General features: G+C 43.6%; 2 protein-coding genes across 11 annotated transcripts in view; one reads left to right on the forward strand and one right to left on the reverse strand.

The window, feature by feature from the left end:
* Positions 1-4,458: 4,458 nt before the first annotated feature.
* On the reverse strand, positions 4,459-13,203 carry TIMM9 (translocase of inner mitochondrial membrane 9). Of its 4 annotated transcripts, XM_065636373.1 has the most exons (5): positions 12,948-13,150; positions 12,351-12,405; positions 8,123-8,191; positions 7,680-7,775; positions 4,459-5,135 (listed from the first exon to the last, which is right to left on the reverse strand). In XM_065636373.1, the coding sequence occupies exons 3-5, from the start codon at positions 8,159-8,161 to the stop codon at positions 5,001-5,003; spliced, it is 270 nt and encodes an 89-aa protein (XP_065492445.1). In that variant the 5' UTR covers positions 8,162-8,191; positions 12,351-12,405; positions 12,948-13,150; the 3' UTR covers positions 4,459-5,000. The 4 variants fall into 4 exon arrangements, with proteins under 4 accessions (XP_065492445.1, XP_065492442.1, XP_065492443.1 ...); XM_065636370.1 differs by lacking the exon at positions 12,351-12,405 and having other exon boundaries at positions 13,102-13,203; XM_065636371.1 differs by lacking the exon at positions 12,351-12,405 and having other exon boundaries at positions 8,123-8,186.
* A 105-nt stretch (positions 13,204-13,308) lies between these two features.
* The window catches only part of KIAA0586 (KIAA0586 ortholog), a 71,849-nt gene continuing 68,112 nt past the window's right edge, over positions 13,309-17,045 (forward strand). For 6 of the 7 annotated variants that reach the window (XM_065636308.1, XM_065636310.1, XM_065636312.1 and 3 more), the window contains exons 1-3: positions 13,309-13,725; positions 15,000-15,064; positions 16,155-16,224. In XM_065636308.1, coding sequence (XP_065492380.1) covers positions 13,452-13,725; positions 15,000-15,064; positions 16,155-16,224 — 409 coding nt within the window. In that variant the 5' untranslated portion in view covers positions 13,309-13,451. The other variant, XM_065636313.1, reaches the window with a different exon arrangement.

Below are 17,045 nucleotides of genomic sequence, written 5' to 3' on the forward strand. Positions count from 1 at the left end.
TTGTTTTTTCCTGTTTCGTTTCAGCTGATGCCCCTGTCACGGCGGCGCCTTTCCTGCCATGGCCGGGAGGAGGTGGCGGGACCGAGGGTGCCCAGAGCGGGATCCCTGGCCCTGCGGGACCCGTGTCCTCCGTGGGGCACGAAGGCACTTCGTGCCAGAGATCTGAGCAGGCCCCACTGCCAAAAAAGGCAGGAGAGGTGGCAACCCCCCTTTCCCACCGATAAGGTGTTTGGAGCGTGCCTGGCTGAGAAGGAGGTTGAAACCTTCCCCTGAGCCCTGACTGACAATAGTTTCTGGTGGGTCCCCGGGGCAGCAGCACGCACAGGAATTCAATGTGCTTGGGCAGAAAGAGAGGGGAAGAGGGTCCCTAAATCCATATCCCAGTAAGGGCAGGATGTGTGAAATACAGAAATAGCCACCAACTGGATTTCTCCATCGATTATTTGAAATAAATGGTGGTATGTCAAGTATACTGCCTTAAATATTTATACAGCAAGCCCAGCTCCCTCAGCAGCCCTCTCACTTTCCCTCAGATTAAAGTGATTTACAGAATAAAAAATTTTAACCAGCCATAGTCTGTTCAAGCATTGTATAAGTATAGAATTTTTTTTAAGAGTGATTTAGGGACTTTTGTATGTCTTTCAGTTACTTTTGTTTCTGTATGTGAGAAATCCTGGGGAAACAGACCTGACCATCATTTTACAGTCCTGAACTTACTAAAGCTTGAATGTTGAATGCTCGCTGTTATGGTTACAGAAAGAACCTGTCACCAAAATGCTAAAGAGTGTCAAGTTAAGGTAAAACATAATTTTTAAAAAAATCTAATATTTAGCAGAATTGTTACTTTAGACTTCTTTTAATGCTGTCTTCTTGAAACTCAGGGTGCAAGCATAATGCAAGTTTAGGCGTCACAAGCTCTAATTGCTTTTACATGTAGAGTTTGAGCCAGACTCATTCAAGGAATTTTGGAGCTGAGCTGAATGGACTTCCCAGGATTTGAAGTAGATCCCTCAAGTGCCGTGTGCTGACTTCCTAACCCAGCCAATAGAAAATGCTGAAGAAAGGAGCTGTTGATTAAAGTGCAGTTCTCAGGGCTGGCTATTTCAGAGTACAGAAGAACGCCTCCTTGCACTGAAGTCACAGCCACAACCTGTCTCTGGGCATTAGGTAAGTACCTAAAAAAAAAATACCTAAAATCCCCCACTTGCCTTACAGAACGTTACAGTCCCATCCTTTCCCTGCCCTCCAGATGAGAGCTCAGTAGCTGAAGCTGGCAGTGAAATCACAGACATTAGGACTTTGCTCCTATCCTTGAGAGAATTCAAGGAATCTCCGTTATAATCTTCCAGATGATTGATCTGATCGCTCTGCCGGTACCACTGGTGCACGGGGCATTCTGGAGCACGGCTCTCATTGGACCTTTCCTGTTGAAATTGTTCTGTTTTCTGTGGGCTGACTGGTAATTGCAAGCTTTTTGTCACCTTTCCATTCAGATGCTCATTTCAGACGGAAGGGCTTGCGTTCCTGTCTCTGCTGCAGTGAACGTCACCTCCAAATGAACGTCTGTTCATTAGCCCTGTCTCATCAAGCCAGTTTTTGGCAGGCTGCACTCTTGTTGCCTTCTCTCCCCTCCCTTTTTCCACAGCTTCCTCAGCAGCACTCCATTTTTCACCCTTTGATCCTCCTTCCATCAGAATTGGTTCCATTCCTGCACCTAACCTGCCTCATCAAGGCGATTCACCCGCTCTCCACGCTCCTTATCTTAAATACTGTTGCCTTTCAGTCAGGATCCAGACACTAAGCTGTATTCTCATTTTTCTTCTAATTCCAGCTGAGCATTTCATTACGCCACACAAACGTGAAGCTATTCAAGAGGAGAGATGGAGAAACACTCCAGATTAGACTATGTCGTGGAGGTCAGAATGCTCCACTGGGAGAGAAATCGCGTGGCCTGGCCCGTCTCTGTGGACGTTCCCAGTCTTCACTGTGGACATCCATCCAGGCGCTGCAGAAATGTTGATTTCTTGCATTTGTAGTTCAGTATTTTTGAGAATCAGATGCTGGGAGATCTTGCTCCAATGAGGACACAGCAGCTGCAACACTTTGCCAATACCCACTGATAAACGTGAGTGAGAAGCACTGAAATACCTTCAGTGTTGTGAATAATTCCCAACCCACGTATCTGGTTAAAAAAAATCTTACAGGGTGCTGTTTTCTAAGCAATCTTATTTGAGCCAGCCAGCAGGACATGCAAACCCACCAAGGAAACAAAGGGAAGTCAAAGCTCGGCAATTTAACCTTTTACGAGTTTTCACTGTTGCTTTCTGCAGCACTTGGATGCTTTAGTTACACAGATACACTTTATTTCCAAGCTAAAATATATGTGTGTCATTTTTGAGTCGCCTGGATTGAAAGGTGTGGAAAGTCTGCAACATTTTTTGAGTGATACAGAACTAGGGCAGAACTGATTAGCCAAAAGAACAAGCCGGTGACTCCATCCTTATCTTCATCTTTGTGCAGTAGCATTGCAACTTATTTTCCGTGCTCGTTAGCTTTGAAATAATTGTAATTAACAGGCACATCAGTGACAAACTGCAGTCGCTATACACACATTGCTCCTGTGGAAGTCAGGAGTTTTTGTCAGGCCAGCTTCATGTCAGGGTAGCAGCTTTCAACCCTGTGCTTGTACTTCCAGTGATGCTTTTCATCCCAACAATTTGTTCGTTGAGCATGGGGAGGGACAGGGGGTTTTAAGATTTTAAGAATATCTGTTTTCCCGGGATAACAGTGGGTTAAGGCAGCTTTAAAACTGGAGTAAAAGGCAACTGGGCAACCTGAAAGTAAGTAATTTATTAACTAAGTCCTTCTAATACTTGCTTTAGTACAATAAATCTGTCTTAACAAATATTTAAACATCTTCCTACCCTCAAATCCCCAAACACTGAAACATGAGGGAAAAACAGGATTTTTTTTAACCCCTCCTTACTTCAGCCCCAAGGAGCTTTGCCCAGAAGACATGAACATCCTCCAGTCACATCACTTAAGGTCTTCAGTCACTTTTCTGAGCGACTGTTGTCTTTGCACACTAAAATACAACGGAAAATGGGATAATTTCAATCATGCGTTACTTTCAAATGTTTAACACAAAGACTGCTTTAAAGACAGCCTTAAATTGTTGCTATGGATATATTAGTTCTAATTGGCCATAACATTTGTGGCCTAATATTAGCAAACAACCTAGACATCGTTAGCCTGTTATTCCTTTGAAAAAAAGAGAACATTGGAGATTTGCTGCCTTATTTGGGCTCTTTTTTAGCCTTTCCTATTTTAGGTAGCTCTTAGCCATCTCCAAGGTAACAAGGCATGGGCTGGGTAGGAAGGAGCTGTGATAGGGCCAGTACAAAACACACGGAAATGAGACTATAGGAACATACTTGTTTCTTCCACCTTTGAAAGATGTACAAACAGGTTTCTGTGGAGAGCTGGGGCAGCTTTAAGCAGCAGCAAGCGGAGCAGTGTCCAGCACAAGCGGCAGGGGTACTGTGCCACGGTCAGAACTTCGGCATCCACAGCCTGGATGGCCCCGAGTTTGAGTAGTAAATAAATAAAAAAGAGAAACAGGCAGGAAATCATTCTTTCAAACTGCTGCTGGAAAGAAAAAGCTACAGAGAAAGTAACAACAAAAAAGCACGTGGGCAGGGGTCCTGCCATTTCTGTTCCTTGTTGTTGCCTTTCTACCCAAGAACGGAACCTGGCAGCTGACGTGAAATAGCTTTGTTTCAGTCTTCATCGCCTGAAATCTCAAAATCGATTTGGTAATCCTGACGTTCAGTTCCTTTTGTTACTGTATTTTATTAGAACTAAAGTAAAATGTGCCCGTCAGCTGTCATTCTACTGTACTAACAATCTGACTGCAGCATTTTAGCCATCAAGATCCTTTCCAAGGTCTGGTGTTTTTTCTAAATCAAAACCAAAACATCAGAACTGTTAGCTTCCACAAACTTCTCTCTGCACTCATCCAGCAGCAAAAAAAAGACATCGTTTTGTGCATACCTTGTACTTTCTGTTGGCATTCACACATTTAACAGAGAAAGCTGCCAGCAAGCTCTGTGCTTGGAGTGCATCCCGCTTGCATCAGGCAAGGCAGCCGGTTTTGGAGGAGCCCTGGGGTTCCCCGAGGGAAATGAGGAGTGTCTAGAAGTGCCTTGGGCACAGGTGCTGCTGTGACACACTCGTGTCCCTCGTAAATGATCCGGTGAAGCATGAGGCAAATATGACCTCGGGACAAGCTGGCAGAGCGTCCCTGCCTACCGGGGCTCCTCAGTTAAAGCAGTTCTCTGCCACTTAAAACTAAAACTCTAATCATCACCACCCAGCACTCCAGGAGAGTCAGAATGAGGGTGGTTTAATGGAATTTCTTCCCAAATTGAGAGAAATAACAAATTCACAAATCCCCAGCTGCTGAAACGAAGTCACTGATCCCATTACCTATCAGCAACTTGAAGCAGTAGTGAATGAACAGAACTCTGTAGTAGCCAAGGAAGAATGAGACCACAGCAAACAAAACGCTGCTCTCAAGCAGCGTCCTAAAAGTATCTTTGGAAAGAACATACATACAAGTGTACAGTTCCCATTTATTTTACTTGAATTACTTTTTTTAAGTGTATTTCCCATATTACACTTTTTCCATCTGAACCAGTCCTAGCAGAAAGGAAGTATAACCCTCCCACCCCCCTTGCAATTTAAACATACCAGTCTGTGGGCCCTGGAAAAGTTTGTATCAATATTACTCTATTGTAGAGTGAAAAGGGCCTCAGAAACAGACTCCATTGCCAGTCCACCATGACTAACTTCTTGTTTAACCCTTCATGGTTTCCACTGTCTGAACAGCATCTAGAACTCTCTTCCGAGCTGCACATCCCGACAGCAGGAAATCCAAAACGTGTTCTTGCCCAGTGAACACTGGCACTGCTTGTAAAGTCTGATCAGAGTGCTCTTGTCTAACGAGGTTGGCCAAGCAGTCCTGCTTTGGCTGCCAGAGCTTCGTTCTGCTGGATATGGTACTCCTGGAATCTCATGGAGATCCTTTGGGTCATTTTTAAATACTTCTGTAGGCAGTGGTCTGAGCACGTCATCTAGAGGAAGAGGGAAACACAAGGCTTCAAGCAGCAATTAAACCACTTCCCCAAACAGGACCCAAAATACAAATATATATGGGGATAAACGATTAGGTGACTGCATCTCATATTCTGTGTTAAGCCTCAAGGAGCGCCTAATTGTGCACAGTCTCTGTGTGCAGTGGAAAATATGAAGCTTTGTTTTCGAGGGATGTCCGAAACATCTTCTAATATCCATTCTTACATGGAAGTCTTCATGGAATACATCTCAGATCCAGGAGATATTACCATTTCATCCGTGGGCACCTCTTGTGAAATTAAAGTATATAACGCATTTTATTTTGCAATAAATACTAAATCTATTAAATTAGTATCTTATTTTTTAAATTCTGTTTACAAACACATACTATTTTTGACAGCTAAATATGGTCTACTGTGTGCTAGTTCATTTTAACCTTTTTTTTGACCTTGTTCCTATTAGCTCTATCAGTCTTGTACTTCCTTGGTTAATCTTCACAAAAGCAACCAGAGTACCCTCGGAAGTTCCATCAGTCAGCTGGACAGGGAAATAAATACCACGGCCTATTCAACCCACGGTATTATTTTTTAAAGAAAGAAAAAAAACCCCAAACCTCTAAATTTAACTGTAGAGAAAGAGTTATGAGATTATCTCTGAGCAATAGTTCTACCAATTGGATATTCTGTACCATGGTTCTAGGCCTGTTGTCATTGTAAAAGTTAACAAATTTAGATAGAAAGACAAGCACTTGGCATGATTACAGGAAAACCAGAAACTGCTTTGATTTTGCTCAGTATAAAGGGATGTGAAAAGCAGGGTGGCTGAAAATAAGCGAGACAAAAAAAGCCATGCAGCTCTGCAAACCACCCACCACTGGCCCTTCTCCTGGACCTGGCATCAGCTACAGCAAAACCTGTTAAGCAGGAGTTAAGTCTGACTTAGGAAACAAATTCCGCAACTACCCCAAGCCGCTTCTCCCAGAGGGTGTGATATTTGTGATCTGGTGCCCAGGGAAGTCTAGACTTGCAGTGCAAACTTGCTGTAGGGAAAGAGGTCAGAAGCTGTTTTTTCAAATGTGGAATCTCAAAGGAAATTCATGGAGGTATTCATCTTTATTATTTAATAAGAAACTACACCTTTAAATAGGAACATAGCGATTTCCACACCAGATCAGACCAGTGGTCCGTCTAGACCAGTGTCCTGTTTCCAGCAGGGGCAAGAGCCAGATGCTCTGCTAGAAACCCCATAATGATTAATTATGGACAAAACTTCCCATAAGAAAGTCTCTTCCTAGCCTCCATCGTTAAGAGATGGCTCATGTACTGTCAGATGTGGCCCCTTTGCAGAGCACAGCAGCAAAAGACAGATCAGAATCTAAGGATATTTTTTATATCTAAGTAATCTTAATCCCCCTCCAATGAGCATTCTTTGGTTTTGGATCCCAGGTGTTTAACGAAAGACTATATAAAACCGTTATTTTAAAAGAAATTCTAGGAATGCTGTGGGTAGCAGAAGAAATAATTATAATCCTCTACTGGAACTCAAATACCATCCCAGAAAGGTAAAGAGGTTGTGCCACTAATGCTCTGTCAGTTCTGTTAACTGACGCTCCTTGTATTGTTCAAGCAATTCAAAATGAGTTGGTAAAAGACAGCAACAAGGAACTACCCAAAATAATTCTGGCCTCCTGTAGTCTATAAAAATTCCACTAAAGCAGATGCAGAGAAGACCAGAGAAGGAAGGAATCTGCGAGACCTTTGTTTAGCACAGCAAAACGAAAGCTGAAAGGAGACATGATTTTTGCCTGCACTGAGGAGTTAAACTCCAAGGAGGCAGAAAATGTTCAAAACAAATGGTTAGCTTAAAACTTTAGGATTTTTTCCTCCCCCCACCAGCAGAGTCAAGCAAAGGTTATTAGACTTTTAACCAAGAAAACTATGAGATTCTGAAACAGCCTCTCAACGGGAGAGGAGAGGCAAAAAACACACAACTAATCTTATCGAGAGCTTAATCTTTTTTGCAGACGACAATGTGATGGAGCTCCCTGCAATGCAGAGAAATGGATTTAACAGCCAGAGCTTTGGAGGCCCATGTTTCTGTGACTCACTGCAATGCAGGGAATGTGGGGAGGTAAACAAGTATTTCAGTAGGATTCTACCTTCAAATGACAAGACGCAGGCTGCAAGAGGGCAGCTTCCATGTCCATAAAGATACCACCCATGAGAAGCAGAGGCACAAGAATCTCCACTGATAGCTCAGAGAATTAAATACATGGAATTGCAATATGCAGCCAGTACTCACAGCACAATTGGGAAGATTGCCTCCGTGTGCACATACTGAAAAGATGAGAATGACAAAACCTCCCTTCCACTAACTCACTTCACATTTGGAAGCTACATGCCAGACACCTGTACTCCACTAAAGACTTCTACCTAGCTTTTTAGCTAGTTGAAAGACCAAAACTTTAAGTTGCTTCAGAAATTTGAATGCTACACAGCAATTGTACCAAAGGGTCATTAAAAGCATAGGAAACATTTACCTACCTCTTCTGGTTTAACCTCTCTGCTAGTGAAATCCTTTATGCAATCCAGGAAGCAGTTTTCTGTAAGTTTATTGTATGTTCCAAGAAACTCCTTGAACTGTAAATAAAAAATGAACAGACAATGAGTATTAAAAAATCTCTAAATTAATTTTTCTTACACACAGCTGCATGGGCCATCTGGTGACAATAACATTCAAAGGACAAGTCACTAGAAAAATTTACTATCGGTCAGAAGATTTCAGCACCGCATGTTGTTAGTACTCAAATCAGATACTATACTGTGTCTGTCAATCGTCAAATGTTTAAATTTTGATTGCTACAGAACTAGTCTTAACTCAGATGAAAACATAAACGTTTTGATCTTTTCCATGCCCTACACCTTGTACTCTGTGTGACAGTAACACAAGATCTTCAAAGCCACCACTCATGAATACAGCATCTTACCTGCTTGATCTGATCAGATTCCGATATTTGTCCAGCCATATTCTACCGCCTGTGATTCACTCACCTATTCTGAAAATAAAAGCAGAGTTTCAAACAAAAAGCATACGTAGGAACTTCCAGCATTTTACAACAGAATGGAATTTTATATGTTCTTGAAATGTGTTTAAATGCAACTTTGCTAGCAAAGTTTCAAGCCATCCACTTGAAAGAAAGTTATCTATTTGCAATGTATTCAGTTAAAAGAACATCCAAGACAATTTCAGGTATGAAACCATCCCAAATCCACCTGTTAACTGCTGTTCTTTAAACACTTCAAGCATTTCAAGCATTTAACGTGACCAAAAAAGGAAAAAAAAAAGTATTTTATGTTTTCAAACTTACAGAGTAAAACTAGGGCAGGATTGGGGGAGAAGCAAGCAATAACATTTTCTAGCATGACAGTTTGAGTGACTTGATCTGTAAAAACAGTGAGGAAAAAAGGCAAGCACAGAGTAGTAGCAACTCTGAATAGATGCGGCATGAGCCACCTCCCATCAGAGAAGTAGATGCCTGGTTTCAATGTAGCTGCATTCTCACCAAACACTTAAACTAGAGCAAATGTTCTGGTCATTGAATACAGTGAATTAAAGACAAGAAAACATAGAAGAATGAGAATGGCCTTAAAGGAAGTGAAACAGACAACAAGGGAAGAATGAACAGCCACAGATCCAAGAATTTCAGCAAGCATCCTCAAAGAAGATTCACATTCCTGATCTAACACAGTAAACAAGTTAAGGCTTGAACGCATCCCTGCTGCTTTTCTAGAAGAATACTGAAAGGTAAGTCTTCCTCTTCCCTTCATTTATATATTGTCTAAGACCTGGCACAGATGACAATGCAGGTTAATATTGCACATTGACAAGAACGTGATCCTTCAGTTTAATTCACATCAACTTGTGGGAGAAAAATTAGCACTGAAGTGTAATCTCTCTGTGAAAACAAGTTCATTTCGCCCTTTAGGAAGAGCTACTTGTTACTAATCTTGTATTATGCTTTGGCAAATTTTGAGCAAGACATTCATGTTTTAGAAAGCTTAAACTATTCCAGCCTCTCAGCAGAGGGGAGAGGGTAAGCAAGCCTCCTGAACAAGAACAAAATGACATTAATAATTATTTCTACAGCAGAAAGAAACTTAAGCAACTAAAAATAGCACCATGGACTCTCACAAGCATGTGCTCTCTCCACATCCCCTCCCAGCAGTGGAGTAATTATAACATCTGCCTCTTAACACGACACTATCACTACAGGGGAAGTCAGTTCAGGGATTGGAGGTAAAGAGCACATATGATTCTTGGATTTAAGCTGCATACTCCCATGACCAAGAATTCCTCGTAGGTAGATAGGTCACACAGGTTACTCTCAAGGAGAACCTACAGGATATATATGGTTGCTCAGAAGAAACAAGGTGTTAGTCAGGTTAATGTAAACCTCTAACTTGTTTTAGGCGAGGTGGATGTGACTTATGTGGCACAACAACTAGTGAAAATGAATAGTGCTAAATAGCTAAACTAATCACATAAAATTCAGGGCAAGAGGCAATTTAACACCAAACTCCCGGTGCTGTGGGCCTGCAGAGGTGATGGCTCTGCCCCAGTCCTGGAGCAGGTCCAGCTGCTCATTTCCACTGTCTCACTTCTCGGCCTGTTAGAAGAATAATCAGTGACAATTCTATAAAGTCAGCGTAAGTAGATTATTAAACAGCGAGTTAAAAACCAGAGAGAACAGGAAAGACTTTGCCCTCTCCCAAGCACAGAAAGCTAAAGCTTCAAGTCCTGTAAGTGCCATTTTCTCACACTCAGTATTGCTTCATTATGCTTGTTTATAACAAACCTGATCTTTTGATCTTCGGTGACTAGTTTGGCAGGCTTAAAATTACAGTTTTACTGAACTGTCGTTCCACAAAGCTTTTGTACTTGCACTTGGGAAATAGCTCAGATTTAAATCAGCACAACGGCACTATCTGATTTTTCAGTGTCTGAAGCACTTGTCCCTGTATAGGTATTTTACCCTTTCGACGCAGCAGGCAGTGAAATTACATGGCTCGGCTGCACTTCTTTAATAGCTATAAATTACAGGCAGTTGCCTTAACATCTACAAATGCACCACCTAAACATTCCCAGAAGTGTGCGTATCTGGTTTCTTCTTAAAATAGGTTAAATGTATCGTTTCAAGTTTTCCTGTTGTTTGTCCCCTTTCCCTCCAGCCTGTGAAATAAGCAAAAAAAAAGCGATGAAAAAGCCCATTATGGGGCTTGGCACCTCGAATAATGCAGCACACAGCTGCGTATAGAGCTGCTCGAACAACCCAAGCGTGCTTCAGGTTTAAGTGTACGTAGTCTGGATTACTTTCCTCTGGGCTGTATGTGATTTGAAAATTCGGCATTGCACTTTTAAACACATCACACTGAAGGAAGCAGATATCTCTGAATAAACTGCTGCAACGTGGTCTGGATGTGCTGGTTCACCAGGAGAGCAGCAACAGGCGGGACGTCTCCCTTCTTGAAAGGCCCTGGAGCCCTTCCAAATATGTTTGAATGTTCTAAAGAGACATTCTTTAAAGATAAGCCTCTTTGAGCAAAACTAGCAGTTAAGGGTAACTTGAGGTTTTCATTTCTCATAGTTAGGCATAATGGGTTTTCCACCCACTTTCCAAAGATAATAAAGGCTTTAGTCAGTCAAACTTATTCTCTGTGCAAGATCCATCCCAGCTCCCAGCCTCGTTTTAGAATCTGGAAAATGCTTCCAATATTTCCTTCTGCTGTGGCTGCCACTCCCATTGCCATGGAAACATGAAATCACTACAGACTGACAGCTTCTTTTAAAAACCTAAAGCTCGTTTATTAAATAAAAATATTAGGTTAACGATTCCTAGCTAAGCTGAGTCAATCATCTATCTGCTTCCATGGCGGGAGGAACAGCAGCCATAACTACAGAGGCGAGAGAGCTTCTAAAACTTCTTCCACGTGGGCTTACAGCTTCCCCAGCTGCATCTCCAGACCTTCAGAATCCGAGGGCTCAGGAGCACGACTTCTAAGCGCTAATAACTGGAACAGAGCTTTTGATTATAATTACTGTACTGCCGGGTGGCTGAAACGCCTCACAGCCCAGAGTTCCTACAGGTGAAACACAAACTGTAAACTACAGCTAAGAAGTGAGGAAGGTTTTTTTTTTCCACTGATGTAATCAACATTAGCGTCTCTTACCTAATCTTGAGTCAAGAGTAACTTTTGCCATGGAAAGTAAACAAGCCCTGTGGTTCATTTTTTTTTTGGTGGGTTGTTTGGGTTTTTTTTAGCCTGTTTGTGAGGAGCTACATTTTCCTGGGGGAGTGGTCTGTGGAGATACACCATAAATCCATCACACTTGTTATCCTAATTAACAATCTGAATGAAGTGTAGGCACGGCCTACTCTATACAGAAGACCCTGCAAATCTTTTTTTTAAAAACCTTCGCTTCTAATTGTACACGCAGAACACCAAGCAAGTGTTTCTGCATGTGCGTAAACGGGACAAAGAAGAATAAAGATATTGGGAATTCAACTGAGCTTCTGGCTTAATTAGGAAAAGAGTAGCATTTAGGTATTTGGATCATATGGATGAGATTAGCTGTCCAGCACAGGTGTTCAAATCCTCTTTATGTGCGATACTAGGTATATCCAGAATAGGAATATCAAAGAAATGTGTCAAGATAAAGCACCCACAGCTTGTAAAGAAAGGAGTTTTTTACCCTTGGGAATTACCAGGCTAGAACTTGATTGACATCAGGAAAAAAACCTCATTGATTTAAAGAACTCTTTTACTGAATCTAATCAACTACAAGTAGCTATGAAACCAGCAGGCTGCTAAACTAATCACATAAAATTCAGGGCAAGAGGCAATTTAACACCAAACTCCCGGTGCTGTGGGCCTGCAGAGGTGATGGCTCTGCCCCAGTCCTGGAGCAGGTCCAGCTGCTTTCCTTCAGACCGGTGCTTGAAAAGTGGTTACACGAAGGTTTTCTTATTGCACTCCCTCAGACTAGTGTTTGCGATGTGGTTAAACAAAGGTTTCCTTCACACTGTACTTCAGACTGGTGCTTGCAACGTGGTTACACAAAGGTTTTCTTGCTCCACACGCTGCATCCAGCCTTCAGAGGCACACGGTGGGGTAAGGCAGGGACTGGTCAGAACGCGGCTGGATAATCAGATGTACCTGGTGCACAGGTTGTTATAATTCACGATCTCCTGGCTGTGGGTTAGACCTGGCTCTGAAGAAAAAAGGTCAATGGTAGGAAAAGCCTTGAAATGTGGAAGGTGAGTTAACAAAGTAAGCCTGAAACCAGACACCCTGAGAGCCTCTTTGAACAGTCTGAACACACGCAACGGGGTCTGTTTGAGGAGAAATGAGATATTTTTCCATAAGTGGTCTTCTATTTAAGTTAGATTAGGCCTGGCTGATACTTGTGGCCCAATAAGATCATAAACCTGAGCTCGAGATTAAAAAAAAAAAAAAAAAAGAAAAGAAATCGAGGTGAAATTGTTTTACTACATCCTTCACGCTTTCAAGGGCACCTTGAGTTTTTCTGTCAGGGAGACACCCGCTGAGCCCAGCCCCGGCCCAACAGCCCCGGCCCAACAGCCCCGGCCAGGCCCCGGCGGGTGCTTGTCCATGCGGGCGGAGGAAGAGACGCCCCGGCACTGGGGAAATACCCCAAAAAGTGACGGTTTTTTCTTCATTCACGGGACCTTTTCCGCCCCACCTGCTCCGCCACATGGCCCAGCGCCGCCCGCCCCCGCAAAAGGGCCGTACCTGACGGCTGACCCCGGGCCTGCCGCCGTCCCGACGCCGTCCCTCCCCGCCGGGCCGTGAGACAGCGGGGCCGGGCCGGGCCGGGCCGGGGCCGCCCCGAGTTCCCCGCTCGCTCCCGCACCGGAGGCGCCGCCGCCCGCGCGCGCGCACTCACCCGCACCGCCACGAGCCCGCGCGTTCACCCTCCGCCCCGCAGCGCAGCGCCCTCAGCGGCCCCCGCGCTAGCGGCAGCGGGCAGGACCAGGCCGGGGCGCGGGTTTCCTGCCGGACGCTATTGAGGTGCGGACCCCGCGCAGGCGTGAAGAGGCGCGGGCGGGCGCCGTCGCCATGACAGCGGGCGCTTCCGGTGCGCGGAGCGGAGCGGCGGGGCGGGGCTCGCTGTCCCTCAGGCCGCCGGGGTCTTCAGGCCGCTTTCGCTACGCGGGGACAGGCGGCTGAGGGCGCGGCCTCTTAGTCAGGGTGCTGCCTGTGAACCCCCGTCCAACGCTGCGTGATGGGATCCCCATGGCAGCGGGAGGCAGCCCCAGCCTCAGCCAGGAGTCCCTGCTCAGCCTCACGGCGGCCGACGTGCTCGTTCACTCCACGGGTGTCCACAGGGAGAAGCCCATCGAGAGCGTGACCAGAGCCGGCGGCCGCAGGGAGAAAGTGACGATCGCTGTCGAGAAGCTGCGTGACGGGGTCTGTCCCCGCCCGGCGCCCCGCGTTCCTCCGGCCCTGGCGGCGAACAGGGCTCCGAGGAGCCGAGCGACCCACGGAGCCCCCGGCAGCGCGACACCAGGTGCGGGATTTACCGTGGGTGGCTATTCGGCTTAGGTTTGAGGTAAAAATCGCTGTGCGGTGTGTTTCCAATCGTGTGGTGGTTTTACAACGAAGGAATCTTTGTGTTTCGGTACTGCAAATATCAACACTCTTTCGGAAGTTATTGATTGTTTTCCCAGGCTTTGTTTTGCACGCAAAAAGCAGCTTGTGCAGGGTGAGGTGTCAGAGCTCTGTTAGCAGAACAACACTCTTGGCTCCAAATTCCTAGTCCTTAATTATTAGGCAACTCTCATCTTTATCAGAGAAGTCATGACTCTCATAATAACATTTCACAAATACACTGGGCAGGAAGGTTTTAGGCAGCATCAGAGGATGGAACGGTGTGTGTGGAGGGACATGAGGACAGGCTGAGAGAGTTGGGCTGTTCAGCTGGAGAACAGAAGCTCCAGGGAGACCTTAGTGCGGCGTTTCCCTACTTAAAAGGGGCCGATAAGAACAATGAGGACAGACTTTTCAGCAGGGCCTGTTGCGATAGGACAAGGGGTGATGGTTTTAAACTAAAGGAGGCGAGATCCAGGCCAGACATGAGGAAGAAACTTTTTGCAGTGAGGGTGGTGAGAGCCTGGCCCAGGTTGGCCAGAGAGGTGGTGGATGAACCATCCCTGGAGACATCCCAGGCCAGGCTGGACGGGGCTCTGAGCAACCTGAGCTGGTGCAGATGTCCCTGCTCATGGCAGGGGTGGCACTGGATGAGCTGGGAAGGTCCCTTCCAACCCAAACTGTTCTGTGATTCTATGAAATAAGACAGTGCTTTTCCACTATGTCACAGGTTTAAATGCAATTTGTAGTTTATCTTTTTAGATACCACAAATATCTCTTCAATTCTATGTTCAAAGTATAGTCACCAAGGAAATCTGTACTTAACAGAATATTGTTCCTGCCAAGAGACAGCTCTGAGTAGTCCAAATATTTGGGCCTTTTTTGTGTTTTTGTGGAATTTTCTGAATTATTTTGTGGCTTTATACTGGAAGAGAGACCAAAAGTTGATATTTTTTTTTAAATGCTCTCTTTTTCAGGGACTTTTTTGTATATTGTAAAACAAGTCTATAGTCCAGGCTCACAGAATTCATTAGTGTTTGTAAGCTTCAGCTTGGTGGCTGCGGTTCTTTGTGTTATGAAAGTCATTACATTTAGGTATTTTAAGGATACAGGCAGAGGAAAGGTTGAGGTTTGGCTTAGTCAACATACTGCATTTAAAAAATCATGACCACAATAAAACTACTTTTATTTTAGAAGAACATCCAGAACATCTGCTTTCAGGAGAAGATTCTACAAAGCTGATGTTTTTATCACAAATGGTAAGAAAAGTTACTGTTGCTTCCTGCAATCCCACACTAAGAGAACAGCATTTTTCTCAAAAAGTTGTAGCTTCTGTAAAAGCAGAGGAAACCTTTGGCTCAGCTTCTGTACAGCAACTGTGCATCTTCTTTCCTCTTTGAGTTGCTGCTAATGTGATATTAATGCTGAACTGTTTGGAGAGGGTTTGTTTACCTGTTGCATAGTAAATACCAAGGTATGTTTCTAAATTTTAGCGTAATTTTTCCTTTGAAAAGGTGGTTACACATGGCACAATATTCATCAGAAAAGCCTAAAACTTTTCATAGATTTTTTTTTCTCTTCATATCGTAGATAATGAAATGGACATCAGTTTATATGGAACTCTCTAATACTTACAATTAAAAGGCTTATTTCCTTGTGATTTGTTTGTTGTATCTTACCTGCAGTGGAGACTTGTCTCTTGGGCATACATACTGTGATGAGCATGCATGAGGATAAATTTAACCTGTGCTGTGAAAGGATTGCAGCAAAATCTCTGCATGGCTCAGAGCAGACCTAGTGAGCTGAACGAAAGTCTCAAAAGGACGGTGGAGTTCTCCACCATCAAATAAGGTTAAGTAAGAGATTTTTACCTTCCTGACTTGCCTTTATGACTCCTCATAGACATAGATTATTCATGCATTCCACTTCAAGAAAATTCAACTCTGTCCCTTCAGTTCTGCGGTCAGTGTTACGAGCGCTTAATTCTGTATATGTGGGTAATCCTGAATTGTTTGAGATTAGCAACTTGTATGCACCTAAACACGTGTAGTTTCACTACTACTTCTTTGGCCATAACTGAGAAGAATACGCTTAATCAGCATTCAGAATATATACTTTTAGTTTGAATTGTGTTTCTAGGGTTTTGTCCCTAAAATGTCCTGTGAGTTCTTGACTACAAAGTCCAGATGATTCTACAGTAGAGATCTTAACAGGTTTTGTTCCAAGACTTTGTGTTAGTGTGTGGAGATGCTTCCTTTTGTATATTCAGCAATGCCATGCGCTTCTAAAATTTTGGTCACCGATACCAGAGGCTTTGACATATGCTTTTCTGCTCTTCTGGTTCTAAAGGATTATCCTGGAGAAGCTGCAGTACAAGAAGATCCTTCACAGCTGCTGGAAGACAGCAGAAGACCTAAAGGTAACACACACCGACGTACTGCTGCAGCCCTTGTTTTTGTAACAAAACCGATTAATTAGAGGAAAAGGGAGCTTTAATTTTATCTTAGGTATTTTTCTTCAATATAGAAACTTTGACTGAAAATATTCAAAGGTTTCTTTGATAAAAAGATTATACTTGTAGTTTACATTCTTAAATTTTCTAAATTTTACTTTAGTCTTTCTGGCATTACACCAGCCTATGTAGCTCTTGTGATTAACTGAGGGGGATTTCTACCAATGCACCAGGATGTTGAGATTCTGTTTGCTAATCAAACCATTCATGTCTCTGAACAGAGAATTTGGGGAGGGCACACATTGTTTGGATGCATTTTCCTGTTGTGAGTAATGGTACTGTAAATGCATATTTTTCTGCAAGCAACCTACACCATAAAAAGTGTATTTTTAATCCTTAAGAATCTAAGATATCACATTGTCAATGCCTTTAACTTCTGAATCTGCTAGTCAGTTTCAGTCAGATATGGAGAAGTGAAGACTTTGTAAAGAAAATACACTTCTGCAGGTTTCTTGGATATCTGTGGTTGTGTAGAGGAAAGAAACACAAATCAATACCCCCATTTAAGGCCAAAAAGCAATACTGTACTTTCCTTTGTTACACTCACAGAGGCAGCAGCTAGTTACTAGCTGTGTGGAATTAGCAGTAGCTCTGAAACACCAAACCTGCCACATCTTGAGTTTTTAATTCCGCCCAGGAAACAGTGGATGAAGGAGAGGCCACAATCCTTTTGGTGTAATTTAAAGCTATTAAGAAAATCTGTTCTAATTTATGATGACTGCGGAGAA

The sequence above is a fragment of the Caloenas nicobarica genome, chromosome 5, assembly GCF_036013445.1.
Source record: "Caloenas nicobarica isolate bCalNic1 chromosome 5, bCalNic1.hap1, whole genome shotgun sequence".
Lineage (NCBI taxonomy): Eukaryota > Metazoa > Chordata > Aves > Columbiformes > Columbidae > Caloenas > Caloenas nicobarica.

What these genes read in the sequence shown, in the direction of transcription:
- TIMM9 (XM_065636370.1), bottom strand. Translation starts at nt 8,161, where the DNA reads ATGGCTGGACAAATATCGGAATCTGATCAGATCAAGCAG. An exon ending in AATCTGATCAGATCAAGCAG is followed by an intron (nt 7,776 to 8,122) that starts GTAAGATGCTGT and finishes TTTTATTTACAG; the next exon opens with TTCAAGGAGTTTCTTGGAAC. An exon ending in GAGAGGTTAAACCAGAAGAG is followed by an intron (nt 5,136 to 7,679) that starts GTAGGTAAATGT and finishes CTCTTCCTCTAG; the next exon opens with ATGACGTGCTCAGACCACTG.